General features: G+C 43.7%; 1 protein-coding gene and 1 pseudogene across 9 annotated transcripts in view; one reads left to right on the top strand and one right to left on the bottom strand.

Annotated features, from left to right (window-relative positions):
* Window positions 1–562: 562 nt before the first annotated feature.
* The window catches only part of LOC123276137 (leucine carboxyl methyltransferase 1-like), a 30,723-nt gene continuing 11,875 nt past the window's right edge, over window positions 563–19,410 (top strand). For 5 of the 9 annotated variants that reach the window (XR_011497530.1, XR_011497533.1, XR_011497531.1 and 2 more), the window contains exons 1-2: window positions 578–898; window positions 17,469–17,560. Coding sequence is in view for 1 of the 9 variants with exons in the window: in XM_070495967.1 (XP_070352068.1) it covers window positions 880–898 (19 nt within the window). In the remaining 8 variants the exon portion in view is untranslated. The other 4 variants (XR_011497529.1, XR_011497532.1, XM_070495967.1 and 1 more) reach the window with 4 other exon arrangements.
* Window positions 16,672–19,410, bottom strand: part of LOC106828031 (heparan sulfate glucosamine 3-O-sulfotransferase 4-like) — a 55,738-nt pseudogene continuing 52,999 nt past the window's right edge.

Raw genomic sequence — 19,410 nt, forward strand, 5'->3', positions numbered from 1 at the left:
ATTTCTCTAAACAATATTAGTTTTGCTTGGTTTGAACTTTACAAAAACGTTATATTTCCTTCTTTCACTGAATAGTATGTTGCTGAAATTCAGCCATTGATGCTTGTAACTGGTAGCTCTGGTTTATTTTCGGCGCTACATAGTTTTCCATTGTATTACTTTTCCACACATTCCTTCCTTCACAAAAAAGACGATTACGCGTGGGAAGCACGTTGCACAGTACCTGGCGCAGACTGGGAGCTCAGTAAATATTTGTTACATTATTGAATGAGATTGAGTCCCGACTGACTGTAATGCTGACATTTGTTTCCCCAGGCTGGATTCTCTGCCCTTCGCCCTAGTCCCGAGTATCCTGCCAGCTCTTCCGCCCTGAGTTAATTGCAGTTATAAAATTTCGTACCGGCAACAAGAAATCCGGCGGCCTGCCTACGCACCTAAGACTACAATTCCCTGCAAGCACTTCGGTGATCTTGCGTCCATTTAAGTTTACGTTCCTTCCGGGTGAACTTCCGGGTTATGTGGGCGGGGCCGAAAGAGTTCTCCAATGAGCTCGCCTGCGGACGGAGCGGGGCGGGGAAATGGTCCGGTGAGCGTCTAGGCGGCGCCGACTAGGGGACAGCTGCGGGGCCGCCGTGGTGGGAGGCGTCTCTGAGCCGCGCCAGCCTAGCCGAGCCGGGTGGAGTCCAGTCGCTCACTCCTGCTTTCTCCCGGACTCGTTCGTGCCCCCGGCGTCTGTCGACGCCGCTCCGTGTCCCCGCTGGGCACAGCAGCCCGGGCCCTCCACGCCCACGGTCGCTAGCCTGAGGAGGCCCTCCTTCAGCTCCCGCTCGTCCTCCTCGCCCGACTCAGACGACGAGGGCGTGCGCGGCACCTGCGAAGATGCTTCTATTTGCAGGAGGTGCCTGGGGGCGTGGGGCTGGGGGCTGGTGGGAGGCGAGCCTGTATCTGAGGAATAGGCTTGTGCGCCAAGAGGTGCCCGTCAGGTCGCGGGACAGCTGTGCGGCGCGCGGAGCGAGGGGGTCTCTTCGTGCGCTTCACACTGGAACAGGGCGGTGTGTGCCGGGCACGGGGCCAGCCTGGGGATGCGGTGCCCGGGAGTCGGGCGCTGAAGCGGCACACGTGGTCTTGGCTTCTTGGAACCAAGTCTTGCTGGAAAGACAGAGGTGAAGTAGATAATAATAACGTTGGTTTTGATGGGTTCTGAGGAGTGCAGGTCTCCCTCTTTTAGAGGATACATTCCACTGGGGTTGTCGTCATCCCCATTGTGCACCTGAAGCTCAGGCCAGTTCAGGGGAAAGTGGCCTGTCTAGACCACATAATATTTGTGTGCAGAGCCCAAAGCTTTCCAGAGCCCTTGAGTGTGTGCACAAGAGCCTACCTGTTAGGGGGCTGTGTGGGGAGCATTGTGAGCACAGGTATGTATCCTGCACTTGAAAGTATGAAAAAGAAAGCATGAGGCTCAAGGGTACTCCCTCCATTCCTTCCTTCCACAGAAATTATTGAGAGTTCACTCTGTGCCAGGCCCTTCCTTTCTACTGGTTGGTGGGTGGGTATTCAGTGATCAGGACACATGATGAGCAAGACTGACGTGGTGTTTGACTTAGTGGACCTCACAGCCTGGTTGGAAAGGACAGACAGGGAGCAAATAAGTACATGAAGTAGATAATTACAATTTTGTGTTGAGTGCTGGGAAATACAGCATTTACCATTAGAGTTCGTATTTTAGACGATGATGTTTAAGCTTAGAACTAAAATAAATAAATAGTGCAGGAGAGCATTCAGAGAGAGCAAGGAAGGAGAGGAACTGAAAGAATGCCCTGGAAGCTAGGTCGCATAGGGACTATAGGGTGGGGAAAACAAAAGGCTGGCACTTTTTGTACGTTCTTGGAGACTAAGCAAAGTGCTTCAGAACATGACTCTGGAGCCAGACTGTGTCAGACGGACCCTAGCTCTGCCACTTAGGAGCTGTGTGAACTTGGGCGAGTTACTAAACCATTCTGTGTCTCAGTTCCCTGATCTGTAAAATGGGGTGATCATAATCGGTACTTCATAGGTGAGTGTAAAGATTGAATGATATTTCGTTATCAATAAAGTACTTAGAGCAGTGTCTGGCATTTAGTAGTTGTTAGTAGTGGTTGATTAAATGAATGGATAAATACGTACATAGGTGTTAAAGGCTTGGAGACTGTTAGTGGTGAAATGTGTGTCCACACATGGATTATACCCAACTTTATTTCTTCTCCAGCTTGCAGTTGCTACTGATCACATCTGTAGCACTGTTGAATTGGAAATAATATCTCTCGTATCTACTGCTATTTGCAAAGAAAATCTGAAGTGCCGTCAGAATTATCAGAGGGAAATAAAATAGTTTTCAGTAGCACATTAGGGTTAGGCTTATTTGGTATTGATTGGTTTTATTGGTTTATTTAATATCTGTTGGTAACATTTTTTGCAAACTTATTTAAAAATAAACTAGCTATAAAATAGTTCAGACACAAAGAAATGTACAGAGAAATAGTTTAACTAGAGTATGTTTTTCCTTGACTCTCTGTTGGATGGTTTTTATAATTTCAGGTCTTCTCTGCCTCAGTTTCCAATGCCCTCTGTGTCTGCAGATGTCTAAACATGTAGGGGAAGTTTGGGTTTGGAACTGCGGGGAATCTAAGGCAGTAGTTCCCAACTCACACTGCACATCACTGTTGTCTGTGGGGCTTTTTAAAAGAGCACAGATGCTCAGGGCCTGCGCTGGACCCACTGACTCAGAATCTTCTGGGATAGGTCCTAACTGAAAAGACCACACACGTTCGTCATCCGGAGGCATTTCATCAAAGGTTTTTTGCATGGGGTTTTCCCTCATCTGAAAAAACATGCAAAGAAATTGTGAGAATCTATAATATAATGTTTTAAGATCTTTTGCAAGACTCAGTGTCTTTCAGGTTCTGTGATACTGTGATCTGCATTTTTACTGTAATGTATTAAAACTTTAAATCTTGTGAAAAAGTCATGTTATTAAATAAGGATTCCTTGTGTGAATCATGGGCAAATTACCCACTTTCTGCCTCAGTCTCCTCACCTTTAAAGTGGGGATGATAGTGGTAACCTACCTTTTGGATGTGAGGGTTAAGTGAGATAATCGATGCAAAGCAGGTAGCGCAGGATCTGGCACAAAGTCAAGGCTTCCATAAGTTATTATTATATTAGTTTTGATTTTCCTCCAGTCTGAATATTATTTGGTTGAAGTTACTGAATATGTTGTAGCTGTGGGTCAGGCTGGTGTCTGCCGCCGTGAGTTAAGCCATAAAAATACCTAAAGTAACTAAAAAAGCCTGTCAGTCTCTCGAGGCTCCTACACTTCCATTACTTCTGTTTTTGCTTGCTCCCTCCTTTGGAACAGAGCCCGTCTGGGGATCCTAATGAGGTCATCTGTCTCATGGGTTGTTGTGAGGATTAAATGTGGAGTGCTCGGCACACAGTAGGTGTTCAAGTTTGGTAGTTATTGTCATGACGAACCCTCCACCCCCATCGTCATCAGACCATCACCATCATTGTTGTCATGATGGCCTTGTGCTATCACTCCTACAATCTGATAGTTAGGACTCTTCAGATTGGATATAGTAGGTTTATACCTAATAATTCCATTTGTTTCAGCAGATATCTGTCAAGCACTTACCATGATAGCTAACTCTCCCCACTCCCCATTCTCTCTCCTTATCTTCCCTGTCATGCTGTGCCCCTAGTCAGTTCTCTACTCTTTCGTTTACCCATGATCCCCCCAAACCCTCCCAGTGTCCTCTGAAATTACCGCTCCGTAATCACCAACCACCTCTATTTCCTCAGCCTCTCCTTAGCCCTTCCCTCCCTCTCTTTGCCTTGACCCTGGCCCTTCCCTAGGAATATCCTTTTCTTGAGGCCCTGTCAAGTGGTGCTTCTGTTTTCTCATACACTGCAGATCTCAGGATTAGCAGGTTGGAGATTTGTGTCTTCTCTGCTCTTTGTCCCCTGCCCCATTTCTTTGAGATCCATGGTCCTCAGCTGGAGCACCCTCTCTTCCTCCTCATTACTCTTTTCTGCCTGATTACTCCCCTATTTCATTGAAGATTTGGGTGCCTGGCCCACAGCCTTCCTCTCTGCCTCAATTCTTGCCATTATCCTAGTTCACATCAGTGTGCATGTGGAGGACCCAGTGTACACCCAGGGCACTCATTTTCTTCAAAGCCTCATCTGCAGTGCTGACCTCTTCTCATCCACCTGTCGCCATTCCCACCATGATAGCCTGGATTTCTGTTCTGAGGCCCTCAGCATCTTTTTCCATAGGACCTCCATGGTATTTTCTATCCTTTAGACGCTTCCTCTAGGCTCTTACCTCTCAGTTGAGCTTGGGGTTCATAATGTATCGTTCCGGAATTCTCTTGGAAATGCCTCCTCTCCCTTGCCCTTCAGTCCCAGTAAACCCAAAACCAAACTACCCATTTTTGTCTTGAGTACTGGAGCTAGGACTCAGAGCGGGGCAGCTGGGTACTACTTTGAGTTCATGTCACCCCACCTCACCTGTGCCCTCACAGAGCCTGACCATTCTAGTAGGATTCTCTTGTCAAGTCACTCTCCCATGCTCCAGAATATTTAATTCAGACATTTTCCACAAACTTCTGATTTACTCCCCCGAACCCTTCATTCTCAAGATAATATGGGTGATGTTTTGAGCATGCTTAACATAGAAAATAGAAGCCTTCAGATTGGAACTCCATTCACTTCCTCCAAGAAACTTAACCAACCTATCCTACTGTTAGAGTTGCAATGTCCTCCAGCAAAGACCACCAGAAACACATCAGTAGGTAAACCAGTTGGGTTTAATTACTCTTTGTAATGAGGGAGGCCTCACATCATAGGGAACTCTGGGGCCTATCAGGATGAGGGCGTTAGAAAGAACTTACAGGATTTGGGCTTTGGTTGGATAGTTTGGGGAGGGTTCAAGGAAGCAGGGATTTGCTCTGGACTGGGTGCTGACAGGAGGCAGGGACGATTCTGTGATCGTGTAGCTCAATCAATCAATTCTAGAAGGAATTGTGACTAGAGTGAGACAAACGCTATAATTCATAAGGAAGACACAGTTGCTCGCTTCAGCCAGGAGAGAGGGATGTTTGGTATTTTCTGGATGGCATGACGGCCTTCTATTTGTCTGTTTAGGCAAAATGATGAAGTGGTCTTGTTTTGTCTCACATCATCGCTGTTGCAGCGTGACCTTGTGCTGGTGTTTGTGAGAAGTTTATGTCCAACAGGTAAACAGCATGGTTTGTGTGAGCACGAGGCCAGATTCTAACAACAGGAAAGCCTGGCTCATGGTGAAGCGGGGTCAGCAAGCGGAAGAGTCAAAAGAAAGATTTCTTGGACTCTCAAGGTCTGGCAGTAGTGCTCTTTTATTTAGATAATAGTGTGGAATAACATGGGGACAGGACCCATGGGCAGTCAAGAGCTGCTGCATGGGGACAGGACCCATGGGCAGTCAGAGCTGCTGCTGCTGCTGCACACATGGGTTGAGAGTAGGGCTAAATTTAAGGCATAGGTATGTGAGTTATCTCTTTACAAGAGAAAGGAAAGAATATGTAAAAAAAAGTTGTTAAAATGGTATCAGTGTTGGTGGGGTCTGGTTATTGGGTGGTCTTATAACTTTTAGATAAGAATCAAACAGGATTAAGTAAATGGCAGAAGCCACCACCTTAAATATTATCTTCAGCTAAAGACAAAGGAGGATGTTGGTGGTGGTGGGTAGCCATGAGGTTACCAGACAAGTGCAATAAACAAGACTTAAGTCCTTGCCTCCCCATTAAAAGTTTCCAGAGATAAGGTCATCTCCCTTCCTCCTGGTGCAGAGAGGGAGACACTCCCCACAGATGGAGACTTCCTTCACAAATACAAATGTCTCTCATCAAAGGGCAAGCAAATTCCACTCCTCAGAGCCTCCTCATCTGCAGTTTTTAAAAGTAACCAGCCTAAAATAATCCTCATCAATGGTACCGGGCTAGCTCCTGGATGTCAGCACTGCTTTTCTTCTTTTCACAGTGGAGGAAGTGAGTCTTAAAAAGATAAATAGGTGTTTATCAGGCAGGAGAAAACAACATGACCTAAACAGCAATGCAGATTGATGCAGAGGATTATTTGCAGAGGATTATATGCAGATTATGCAGAGTATTAGGAGAAGTGGACTTTCAGTAGGGGTGTGGGTGGCCAGAGAACTCCAGAGAGGTTGTCGGAGAATGAAATGTAGAAGTCCCAAGGTGAATAGAAGGTCCTGAGGGGTTTTAAGTGGAAGAACTGACATGATCTGGTGTGTGTTGTAGAAAAATCCCCAGCAGCAGTGAAGGAGATGGGGTGATGACAAAGGGAAGGTCTGTGCTCTTTTCCTTCCCCGCTCCCGTAGCCCTTGCTCGCGTCTGCTCGTTCACCCGGTCTATTGCACCACGTCCTTGTTGTCGGACCTGCTTTGGTCTAACCCCCTCCTCCAACCCAGTGTTTATGCTGTGGCCAGGGTGATTTTGGGGAATCACAAATCTTGTCCTATCACTTTGTCACTTAAAACCTTTGGATGTCCCATCAACCAGAAGGTAAAAACCTACACGACATTGCATGACACTACACCCTTCATGATCTGATCATGCCCTGGATACCCACTGCCGACTGGAAAACTCCATTTGGAGGTCTCAGAATGATCTCAAACTCATTATTTCCAAAAGTGTCTTCAAGATCATCTTCATGTGCTCTCCTCCTCGTCACCTCCCCAAACCCAGTGAATGGGCTGTTCATTCAGTTCCCAAGTGCAAAAGGTAGGAGTCAGCTTGGAACTGCCCTTTCACTTACCCTGATGCGATCAGTCCCCCAGACCTGTTGATTATGTGTGCTGAACATTTCTGGAACCAACTCTTTTTCTCCACCTCTGCTGCTTCTATCTCACTGCAAGCTGAAGTCACCTGTGGTCTGAGCTATGGCACTAGTCCGCTAACTGAGGACCCTAAGTCACTCTTCCCTCCCCCAAATCCATATCTCCCACTGAAGCCAGAGGTTTGTAAAGGGCATATGTAATCCCTCATTTAATGACTTCTTGTGGCTGTGGGAAAAAGACCAAGGATTCTTATGTGTTCTCCACAGCCCTGCCTGCTCCGTCGTACTTCTCCAGCCTCACTTCACATCACTCCGTGCTTCCCTTTGGGATCTCTTTTGTTTTTCAGATATGCCCTGTTCCTGCCTTCTGTGGGGCCTTTCAGCACGCTGCTCCCTCTGCCCACAAGGCTTTCTCCCAGCCTTCCTGTCTCAGTAGTTCTACATCATCTCTCAGATGGAGGCATCCATTCAACACTCTTTATTGAGTGCCTGCTCAGTTTCTGGAGACACTGTTCTAGTGCAGTTACAGTAGTGAACAAAACTGGAGCTCTTATGGTGCATTTTTTTCCAGGAGGCAAACAGACAGGAAGCCAAAATACCTGGCATGTCAGGTGGAGGTAGATGCAGTGGGAGTGTTGGAAGGAGTTGTCACTGGAGATGGGATGGCCAGGGAAGGCCCTGCTGACAAGGTCAATGCTGGGGAAAGACTTGTGGGAGGTGAGGAGTGAGCCCTGTGGATATCTGGGGAAACAGTGTCCAGGTAGACAGAACAGAGAGCAGAGAGGCCCTGAGGCAGGAGCTGGCCTCCCCTGTTCTAGGAGCCACAGGCCAGCGTGAGTGAGAGGGAGAAGAGTAGCAGATGGAATCTGGGAGGCCGTGGGGACAGATGCTGCAGGCTCTTGTGAGGCCCTAACTTGTGCTCTGAGATGGGAGCCACTGGAGGATTTTGAACTGAAGAAGGTGACGTGACTTGAATTTCCACAGGATCGCTTCAGCTTCTCTGTGGAGAACAGACTGTAGAGGACAAGGATAGAACAGGGAGATGAGTTAGTGGTACTGGAATATCCTAAGTCAGAGATGCTCGTGGCTTGGATCAGGATGGTAGTGGAGCAAGTGCTGAGAGTCGGTCAGATTCTGGGTCCACTTTGAAGGTAGATTGAGCTGATGGAATGCGTTGACAGACTGGATGTCGGGGGAGACTCAAGTGTCAATGATGACTGCAAGGTTCTTGGTTTCTCTCACATGAGGAACCCTCAAGGAGGCCTCTCTGATGCCTGCAGTCAAGATCTTGCCCCTGTTATATGTCCTCATGACACTCTCTGCATCGCCTTTGTGGTCATCAGCCCAGTTGTACTTCAGACATAGTGTATCATGTTTTCCTCTCTGACTAGAGTAAATGTGATACAGAGCAAGGACCATGTCTGCCTTAATGCCGTGTGCATTGTAGACGCATAATAATTTGTCAGATGGCTGAAGTGAAGAGGAACTCAGTGCAGATGGTCAAGATTACCTTTCCTGATGAGGTCTTAAAATTCTGGTTTTCTGTTTTACTGGTTTTCAGTTATCTGTATGTTTTAGAAACCAGTCCAGGGGCTGTAAATCTGAAATTCCATTGTGAATATTACAGAGTTTAACTTGATTTTCCAATGGAATCGAAAAATGCCGCTCTTGACATGCAGGCAGGCCACAGTGTCACCTCTCAGGAAAGGCGGCCTTTTCCTGGGGGCCTCGGCCTTTCCAGCACACTAATCATATCTTCACAGCTGTGCCCCAGAGAGCAGGGCTGAAATTTTCATCAGAAATATTTTGACGACAGTGGCTGCTGCTTTCCTCCATGGAGATGATATGTCACTTTAGAACTAGAACATTCTGTTGAGGATAAATTAGCTGCCAAAGTTGCCCATCAAGAAAGTCAAATAAATTGTGGATTTTTTCCCACTTTTTAAAAAGAGGAATTAAATTTTGGAAAATATCTGTGAAAGATAATGATCTTAGATCTAGAATATTAGTATCACATCATTTTTTTGTCTTAAAAACTTTTTTTTAATTAATTACAAAAGTGAACACATTTTCCCCCTCAGTAGCATAATATGAACCTATTGTATGTAGTTTCACACAGATCCACTTCATTCTTTTTAATGGCTGCACAGTATTCACAGTGTGGTTGTAATTTACTTGACTGCTCTTCTGTTGGATTTTTGCACGTGGCTTGAGTTTTCCTGAGATGGATTTCAGGGGAGAAGTTTCTGTAAAATGGTTCTTGAAAGAGGTTATGTTAGTTTTCATTCCCATCTGTAGTGAATAAGATGCTAATCACCGAATATTCTTAGTTTCCTAAATTGTTTATCAACTGGCAGCTGGAAAATAATACTTCTTTTTAATTTGTATTACTATAATCACTAGTGAGGCAGAATTTTTAATCTGCTCACTATGATTGATATTTTCTATGTGAGCCCTCTCTCCATATCATTTTCCTAGTGGGCTGTTGTCTTTTACTTGTTTGGTTATTTGTGTTTTTATTATTGATTTGTAAGAACTTTTTATGTCAGGGATAGTAATCTGTTGCCTCTGTATTTGTTGCAGTATTTTCTCTCAAACTCATGCTTGTCTTTCAGTTTAGCTTGTATCGTACATTTCATAACACAGAAATTGTGAATCTTTACGGTGCAGAATCTGACAATTTAACTTTATGGCTTGTGGATTTCAGGTAATGCTTTGAAAGACCATATTCTCAATCATTCTAACATTTTCTTGTAGCACTTTTATGTTTTTGACTTTTATGCTTAGATCATTCATCTATCTTTATTATTTTATATATTATAAAGTAGCAGTCTAACTTAATTTTATCTCAAATTATTAGCCAGTTGTCCCTACACCATCTATTGAATGGTCTCTATTTTCCCATTGATTTGAAACATCACTTGGATTATATACTAAATTCTTATATATATTTTAACACAGCAATACATTTGTCATTCTTGAGTTCCAGTTGAAATTGCTTTTTTTTCATTTTGATGCCTGAAAACTTTGACTCACAAAGTTACTTAGCTGTGAATTGATTCAGAGCTCCCATAGCTTGTTTCACAGGGTAAGAATAGGTTTGTACCAGGGAATATCAGAATTTTTTAGTCTGTTTGAGCAGCTGTGCTCCAGGAAGAAAGAAAAGGAAGGGGTACTAACAAAAGACATGTGTCTGAGTCTGTCCCTTTTCATCAGGAAAGCAATAGCTTTACAGGAAACCCTACCCTGCAGGCTTCTATGTACTTCTCCTTAGCCAGAACTAGGACATGTGGCCCCACCCCTGGCTGCAGGAACGCGTGGGGAGGTGAGAATTTCTACTTGGGTAGATTGATACCTCAAACAAAATTGGGGTCCTCTTCATAAGGAGAAAGGGGTGAGTGGATATTGAAAAGGGAACTTGGAGGGTCAACTACATTTCTCATCTTATCTTTTTTCCCCCCAAATTTCCCCAGGTATTCTTAAGAGAAATTGGGGGGTGGGAGGTGGGAGGTGGGGGGTGGGGAAGAAGAGGGAGGTGGGAGGGAGGGGGAGAGAGGAAGATAATTTATATAATAAAAAGCTCAAGTTGTCAGTGTTCAGTTTGATGAGTGCTGACAACTGTATATATCTGTTACCACCACCAAAAACAAGATATAAAATATTTCTGAAACTCCAGAAATTTCCCCTGTATCTCTTTCTGGTTAGTCTTCCAACCTCCACTTAACAGTCCTTTTCTGATTTCGGCCACGATTGATTAGATTCGCCTGTTCTTGAACGTCATGTCAGTGGAATCATGTGGTATGTATTCTTTCTGTGTCTTCTTTCACTCAACGTGTTCTTTGAGATTCATCCATGTTGTGTGCACTGTCAAAGATCAACAAAGCCAGATAGTAGTTAAAGTGGTAAGGACAGATTTTAATCACTGATAACTACTGCAATAAAGAAAAGACTCCAGTGTGAACTAAACCCAACTTTGATTTGTACAGAGGGCATTTTAAAGGGAGAATGAGGGAGTAAGGAGAATAATGAGTAGAGTCAGAGAAGAGAAAAATTACACAAAGTGGGAAAGAGGGATCGGTCCATGTGAAACCATCTGAATTTGCTAACTGGAAGACTGGGGCCCTATCTTTAAGTGTTGGTTGGAACAAACAGTAAATGCTTTTGCCAGCGTTGAGTTTTCTTAGGCGGGCACTTCAAGGGGGACTAGCGTTATCCTAGGGGCATGGCTTTGAGCTGTTAGAAGCTATCTTAGTGTTTGTTCAAGTCTTTATAGAATAAACCAAGTTTGAGGCCTGTCGAGAAGAGGGCTCAGAGGAGCCTGGCCAGAGTTTGGTCAGGGAGAGAACCTTTGTCAGTGTAAAGTAGTTTGCTCCTTTTTATGTTGTGTGAATATACTCTGATTAGTTCATCCATTCACCTGATTATGGATGAGTTGTATCCAGTTTTTGGCCATTGTGAATAGCCTGCAATGGACATTTTATATGTCTTTCATTTCTCTTGGATAAATGTCTAGGAGTGGAATTGCTTAGTCAGAAGGTGGGTATGTATTTTAATTGCCAGACTAATTTCCAAAGTGGTTTATCAGTTTACACCAGCAAGATATCAAAACTGCCATTGCTTCATATCCTTGTTAACATTCGGTATTGTCACTGTGTGTGAAATAGCAGTTCATTATGGTTTTAAATTGCATTTCCCTGGCAACTAACGATGTTAAACATCTTTCTATGTGCTTGTTGGCCATTCCTGTATCTCCTTTTGTGAACTGTCTTTCCAAAACTGCGTATTTTTGATGATGTATACATGCACACGTGTATATACGTGTATGTGTTTTATTGTACATGTGTATGTATATACAAACAGGTACACAAACACACACTCACAAACAGATACACATGACGTAAACAACTGAAGTGTTGGGAGAGGGGTCTAGATCAGGTGGGTAAGTAGGTTTGAAAAGCAGCAGAATGAAGTTCTCTGCAAGGTTGCACAGCTTGAGGAAACTACCTTAACATCTGTCTGTAAAGCAGTGCCTTCCTCGTAGGCTTGTTAGGAGGGTTATGTGTTCCTACGTGTTAAGCGTTTAGAATAACGCTTGGCGCCTAGTGAGCACTCAGTGAGTGTTGATTAGAAGTAAAATGAACCAACCCAGCCTTGATCCTCATCAGCCAGCGAGCAGAGAGGGCACCTTCTCGTGCCCTGAACCCTCTGATGAAATGATGCCTATGGGAGGCTTTTTCACACCTTTGCCATGAAATTCCCATTGTGGCAGTTGACACCCACGCAGATGGGACAGAGTCAGTAAATCTTTCTTGGATGAATAGATAGGGGTTGGGCCAGGTCAGTGTTTCCCACGGGAGGAATGTGAGATGGTTTTAGGCGGTACACAGACTGGTATTTTAAATTTAAATAATTAGGTATTTATTACAGAATGCGTTAGGTCTGATATGCTACCAGATATCTTCTTCTGAGTATTAAAAAAAGGTAGTTGATTTCAAGACATATTAAATTGAACATGTGGTGTGTGAATGTCATGAAAATTTTTAGAGTAGTAGTGGATTGAATGAAATTGAGAAAATCTTTGAGGTCTGTCTAAATCTGAGATATTGGATTCTTTGCATCTGGGTTTCAAACATGAAATTAGGACATACAAGTAGAAGGGATGTTCTCTGGGTTTTGGGAACAGAGGACTAATGGGAATGGACAGCAAACAAGATGCACAGGATTGTGGTATGGAGATAAGTAATATTAGATTTTTGGTATCTACTTTGGACAGTCTTTATGTATATGTATATGTTCATTCTAGCAAAATTGGGAGCATCCTGTATATGTAATTTTGTATTCTGCTTTGTTCACCTGATGCGATAATTCCAGGTTCAGTATTCTTGTACAAAAATCTTTGTGTCCATTCTTGTTTCCTTAGGATAAGATCCCAGAAGTGGGGTTGTTCTGTCATTGTGTACACGTTTTTCTGGCTTTCTGTACCTGTTGCCACGGCGCCTTGGACGTGCCTGTGCCAGTTGATCGTTCTGGCGGCGGTGTTGAGTGCCATCCTCCTCAGCCCTCTCCAGCGCCAGGTTCCGTTAAAAAATAGTTCTGTTGCCAATTTGATAGGAGAAGTACTGCTCTCTGCTTTTGCTTTCCTTGTGCTTTTTAAAAAATTATTGATAGAGCTGATACGTGTGTTCATTGATCAGTTGGATTTCTTTTGTGAATTGTTCTTTTTTTTGGTCTTTTGTCCTTTTTTTCCTTCTTGGGTATTAGGGTTTTTTTCTTACTAATTTATTAGTCCTTTATACTGAAAGGATGTTAATACTTTGTGGTGTGTCACAGATATTTTTCCTAGTTTAATATTTGCCTTTTATGTTTGTTACTGTTTTCTTCTTGTGAAGTAATGCTGTCTTTGATTGATTCTGTGACACGTGTTCTTGCCTTTTATCTTTTTTGAAATCAGATGTGATTTATTTTTGATGTGTCCTGCAGTCACTGTCAGGTTGTGTTAGAGTTGTCATTACCTGTGCAAGTGGACATGGTCGTTATTCCTGGTGGCAGGGCTGGACCTCTGCAACCACAGCCCCTGGATGCTTTTGTCCCCATACCATTTAAGGGCCATTTGAAGAAGGAGCACAGATCCTGATTGCTGTTTGAAAACCATCCATTGATACCTTCTGATGGGATCAAGAAAAGGTATCAAAACTTACAGAGTGAGGGGCAGCAGCTTGGAAGAAAATCTCAGAGAAAGATGATGATGGTCTTTTAAGAAATGCGGCGTCACCAACACCCTCCATGGTATGAAGGTCGATATTGTGTGGAAACTCACAGATATCCTGAAAATGAAAACTTAATCAACTTATTTCCCTCATCTTTTCCTTTTTGTGTGTGTACAAGAGAGAGAGATGATGGTAATCTGTTTAAAGAAGTCTAAAAGAGCTTTTTCAATAACCACAAAATTAAAATTCTAAGCGATAAGAAAAACTAATCGGCAGTGTATTTTCTTTCTTTTAGCAGTCTTACAATTGATTGCATCTTAGATATAATGAGATATGGCATGTGGTTGTTAGTGTACAAATTTTAAAAACATAGATACGTTTAAAAAAACCCAGAAATCTCAGAGATAATCATTAACATTTTGATACCAATTAGTCCTCCACTACTTCTGTATTTACAGACATACACATATGAAACTGGCAACCAGTTAGCCATTGATGATTAAGTAGCTAGGAACTAATATTCTTTTTCCTTTTTGCAATTACTGATTATAGCTTTTAGCAGTTTATCCTACCCATTGTTAACTGTGCTGTTTAGGCAGTATGCTGTCTGACTCCCTCTAGGTTCCTATAGATAACATCTCCCTGGAGCCTGGGTCACCATGGTAATGGGTGTTTAAACTGTTTTTCAGGAATTAGAACCCCTTTGTCCACTCCAGGCCAGTTGAGACCACCAACTCATCAGCTGGACCCACGCAGATATCTGATAGGCGACCTTTTGATGTCAGGAGGCTAAAAACTCCATCCTCACATCATGTTCACACTGCCATTTTGTGAGCATGCGTCCTCTAAAGAGGCATGAAGTCTGACTATGCATGCACACATCATCAATTACTTCACCTCTCCTCGCCTCCAGTCACTTATCTCCACATTTCAGACCACCTTTCCCCCCATCCCATAAATATCCTTGAGTTCCTATTTTCGGGGAAGTGGATTTGAGACTCATGCTCTCACTTCCTCACGTGGCTGTCTTGTGATTCAACTCTCTCTCTGCTGCAATCTCGTCATCTCTGTATTTGGCTTTCCAGGTGGCAGGCAAAAGTGAGCCTGGCACGGTAACACACCTATTTGTGGCACATACGCTACATGTATTTTTGGTCTTACCTTTTTCTCTGAAAAGCGTATCTTGACCATCTTGCCATGTCCAGTTCTTTTAGTTTATGTTTTCAAGATTGGTTAGTATTTCATTGTGTAGATGCACTGAGATTTGCTCAGCTAATTGCCACTTGATGGCCTGTAAGTCCTGAAACATGCTCATTCACCTCAGAACTCCCATGAGCAGTGCCCAGCAGCACTCTCTTCCTTACTCTTTCCCACAGTGTGTTGTAAATCTTTTTATCTTGGCCAATCTCATAGGCAAATCAGTGAGGTCCTTTTTCCTCGAGACATGGGAACCACTGTCAGTCATCTTGATTTGAAGATCAGAAAGAAACACGTGTTAGAAACACCAGAAAGAAGGAATTGTGGGAACTAGGATCAGATGTACTTGTGTTACGTCCTGTTGCATCTCCCCACCTTTTGTGCTGCGCATCACTGACCACATCCAGCGTGCTGTTGAGATCAGTCCCAGGCTCCTGCCAGGCCCTCTGTGACCTCAGCTGGCTTATCTCTCTAGAGTCCTCCCTGGTTTCTCCTGTTTTCTACTGTTCTCCAGCCCGCATGCCTACTTTCTGATACTAGAACGCTCCCAGTCCATTCCCACCCCGCAGCGTTTCTATCTGCTGTTCCTCCCGTCTGGAATGCCTTTGCACAGCTGACTTTGTCCAATTCCCTAGGACTCAACTCAGCATCCCCTTTTCAGAGAGGCCTTCCCTTTCACCTTCTCTAAAGTAGGTCCCTCTATCCTCCATACTGTTGAATCCTTCATTTGTTATAATCTCTTCTTTATGTTTGTCTCTGTCCCTTCTCTGTCTTGTCACCACTGTATTCCCAATGCCTCGCACTTAGCAGACACTCAATAAATGTTGCTTGACTGAATCAATAGTATTTAATTGACTGATAATACAGAACTGAGAGGAATAGAAACTGCTCCTTGTTATCCAAGAGGCAATAATAAGTCCAGGAAGGAGTGCTTAGAGGGAGGCAAATTGACCAGCTTTTCAGCAGTTGCTTAGCAGTGGAGTGAGTGCCTTCTTTGTGGGGAGTAGTCAAGCAGTGGCTTAATACTGTTGAAAGCATTCTTGCGCTGGATATTGGAGTTGACTAGATCATTTCTAAGTCCGCTTCCTACCCTTAACCTGTTTGGTTTGTGTTCTCATCACTGCTCTACCACTCCTGCCTCAACTGCAGGTATGGCTTTTACCGCCAGATGGCACCAGAGGATTCCTTTGAAATCAGTGTTCATCACATGGCCACCAACAGTGAGAAAACACATTTCATTGCACTTAGACCCCCAACATATGCTTGAAACAAAAGCTTCACGAAGCAGTCTGAACCCTTACTATGTGTAACGCATGCTTATATTTTCCGTTTTGCTTTGTTTTTTTAAAATGCAGACTTGCATAGTATTAAACTGATTTCATATTAAAACAGCTCACTGTTTGAAAAGCACTATTTTAGATAACTGAGCAGGTTTAATCTGTAAAACTTGTGGGTCTGCTGTTTTCCTTGGACATCTGGGCTTATAGCAAATTGTGTCCCTTAGTGAGTCTTTGTGTGTTTCTGTGCTGAGTTGTTGCATCGGGTAGCTGAACATTTGCTTCCTTAGGAGTGTCTATGGATGTACAAATATGGATGGAGAGACTGGGGGGGACATGTTTGTAGGGAAGTCAGCACCTGTTGCAGTCAAGGCAGCAGCAAGCCTTGTGAGTAGATAGAAAGAAAAGATATAGTATCTGCTTCTGGGGCCTCAGAATCCAGCTGGGTGAGATCCCATACACACACACACACACACACACACACACACACACACACACACACACACGTGTGCGCCCATATCTTAATTTTCAGCTTACTTATCAAGCAACATGGAGATGAGTGTATTATTTGGGATATCACTTAGGATGCTTCAGCCTGCAAGTAACAGAAGCCGGGCTCAAGTTGGCTCAAATGGTGAAGACGTTTATTATCTCACAAACTATCCGTTGAGAGGTAGAGCAGGCTCCAGGTCCACAGGGGTGTGGCATGGCATTGCCTTAGGGATCCAGGTTCCTTCCATGACTTCTCAGTTGTCCCGATGCTGGTTCCACTCATGGTTGCCAGAAGACTTCCAGTGGTAATCTGGGCTTCAGCTCCTAGGCTTGGAACACTAAAACCTTAATTCCTTGTAGTGTACACTGAGAGAGAGTTTAGGCTACCATAGCATTTTCCAGGTTGTAGCTGTTTTGTTTACTTTCCCCTGGTTTCCCCACTATGACCTCCTTAAGGGACGTGAAATGACTGGCACTTAACACAGAGTTGGGAGAAGTACTTAGGGAGTTAGTAATGATGTTTGCCAGATACTTCTGGGTCTCCCTTCTCTGGACCCAGAACTTTTGGTTGAGTGGAGTTATGTGACTAGATCTGGCCAGGGAGTTTGCTAAGTAAATAAATAGTTGTAAGTGATCTGTGTGAAGTATGAGGTGAGGTTATTTGCTGTTTAGGCTTCTGAGAAAGGAATTAGCGACATGAGGAAAGAGAGAGGTAAGAAATGACCACTATGGGAAACGTGATGGGCATGTATATGAATAAAAAATGGATGGATGAGTATGTTTAAATTTGTAGAGGAGCACTATATGTGCATTGATTGGCCTTTTGAGGGAGATAATTTTCCTCTGGATCCTTGACCTGGCTCCTGGGAACTTGGCCTGAACCCGTTCTCTACTCATCTGCCTCCTTTTTCATCCCTTTCAGGTTTGCAGTAAGCATTGGCTACTGGCATGACCCTTACATCCAGCATTTTGTGAGACTGTCTAAAGAGAGGAAGGCCCCTGAGATTAACAGAGGCAAGTGACCATCCCCCTCCCAGGATCTCCTCATCAGCCGAGAGAGAGGCCTGAGGTTTTAGGGACTCATTCTTAGAGAGTTCCGGTGTGCACTCTCTCCACTAGTATACGGAGTGCTAATTTCCCAACATCCTCACCAACACAGTGTATTATGGAACTGTTTAATCTGTTAATCTGATACTTGAAAAATGCTATAGTAATTTTATTTTATATTCCTCCTATTTACGGGTAAGATTGAAGATCATTTTCATATGTTTAAAAGCCATTCATATATCTTTTACTGTGAATGGTCTATTTTGCTGCCTTATTAAAGTGTTAGTAACAGTATTAGGCTCTGCAAATAATTTCCATCAAAGAAGTCACAGAATTTTAGACAGGAGTGTGGCGTAGCCTCAGCCAGACTGAGAAACTGACCAGGTAATTCCTGTGTGTGCTGGAAATCTTGGCCCTAAGGATGGATCCTGAGGTAGGTTCTTTCAGGAATACAAAGAAATTTTGAAGTGGAGGTTCCTGAGAATAAGGACATGGTATTTCCTTTGAGCTGAGGGTGAATCCAGGCATCCGTAAGATTGGGCGAGGCCTGGCAAAGAGGCCTTAAGCCTCCCTCCTGTGCTCTTGAGGCACATTTCCTTCGGAATGCTGCAGAGGGACGCACCATGGCGCCTGGGTTTGCCTCTGTACTGGGGACCTGCAGCCCAATAGGAGAGTGCTTCCCAAACAGTGTGTGGTGAGGATCTCTTTTCCCCAATATCCAATCCATTGTGGATGACATTTCTGTAAAATACAATAAAAATGATTTACTAGCAAAATAAAATGAATAAGATATGCAAAATACAAGCCAAAATTATTTATTAGTAGATTCAATAGGCATAAGATTCCTGTGTCAAATTGCAGTAAAACTTTTTTTTTTAAAGATTGGCACCTTGCGCTAACATATGTTGCCAGTCTTCTTTTTTTTTCTTCTCCCCAAAGCCCCCCGGTACATAGTTGTATATTCTAGTTGTGCCTCTGGTTGTGCTATGTGGGATGCCACCTGAGCATGGCCTGACGAGTGGTGCCATGTCCGCACCCAGGATCCAAACCAGTGAAACCCTGGGCCGCCAAAGCAGAGCATGCGAACTTAACCACTCAGCCACAGGGCCAGCCCCACAATAAAAGTTTCTAAATGCCACTCTCAAATTTTGTTCTTAAAATAGTCACACTTAGGGCAGCCAGCCTTACAACACAGACAGACTTTATCTTCCTTTGTTCTTCTTTATTTCTCATCTCCTTTGCCCAGCTCCCCACCCCAGAGCTTAACAAGTCAATTTGTTAGACAAGCATTCCTCCCCCAATCTGTGATGCCATGTTACAGACACCGAGGCTCTAACCTATACGGGGTGGAGATGACAGGAACACAATAAGAAGTGTGGCTTTCTTTGCTTCGACACTCATCCATCCAATATCCTGACCTAAAAATATTATTTTCCATGTGATCTTGCAATTTCGAGTTTTACCACAGAACTAAGTAGCTTTTACTATAGCTATGAAAAGGCACACTTCCTAGAGGAACATTTAGATCAGATGTTTTGATGTAAAATACTTGTCTTTCGTAAGTAAAATTATAGTGCATTTTATTTTTCTTAGGATAGTTAATTCTGCCATTAAATAGATTGTACTTACTTTGGTTCAAACGGCTGAAAAAAAAAGAACAGAATTTAAAATTTGCTATTTCTCCTATAAAGTCACGGATAATCCGCTGACCCCGAGGAAGGGCAGAAGTGCTCTGTTTGGCTCTCCTGCTGCAGAGAGCTTTGCAGGGATTATTTCTCATCGCTGAGTGACAGCTTGTTTCTGTCTCTCTCTGTTAG

This window comes from Equus asinus, chromosome 23 (assembly GCF_041296235.1).
Source record: "Equus asinus isolate D_3611 breed Donkey chromosome 23, EquAss-T2T_v2, whole genome shotgun sequence".
NCBI lineage: Eukaryota > Metazoa > Chordata > Mammalia > Perissodactyla > Equidae > Equus > Equus asinus.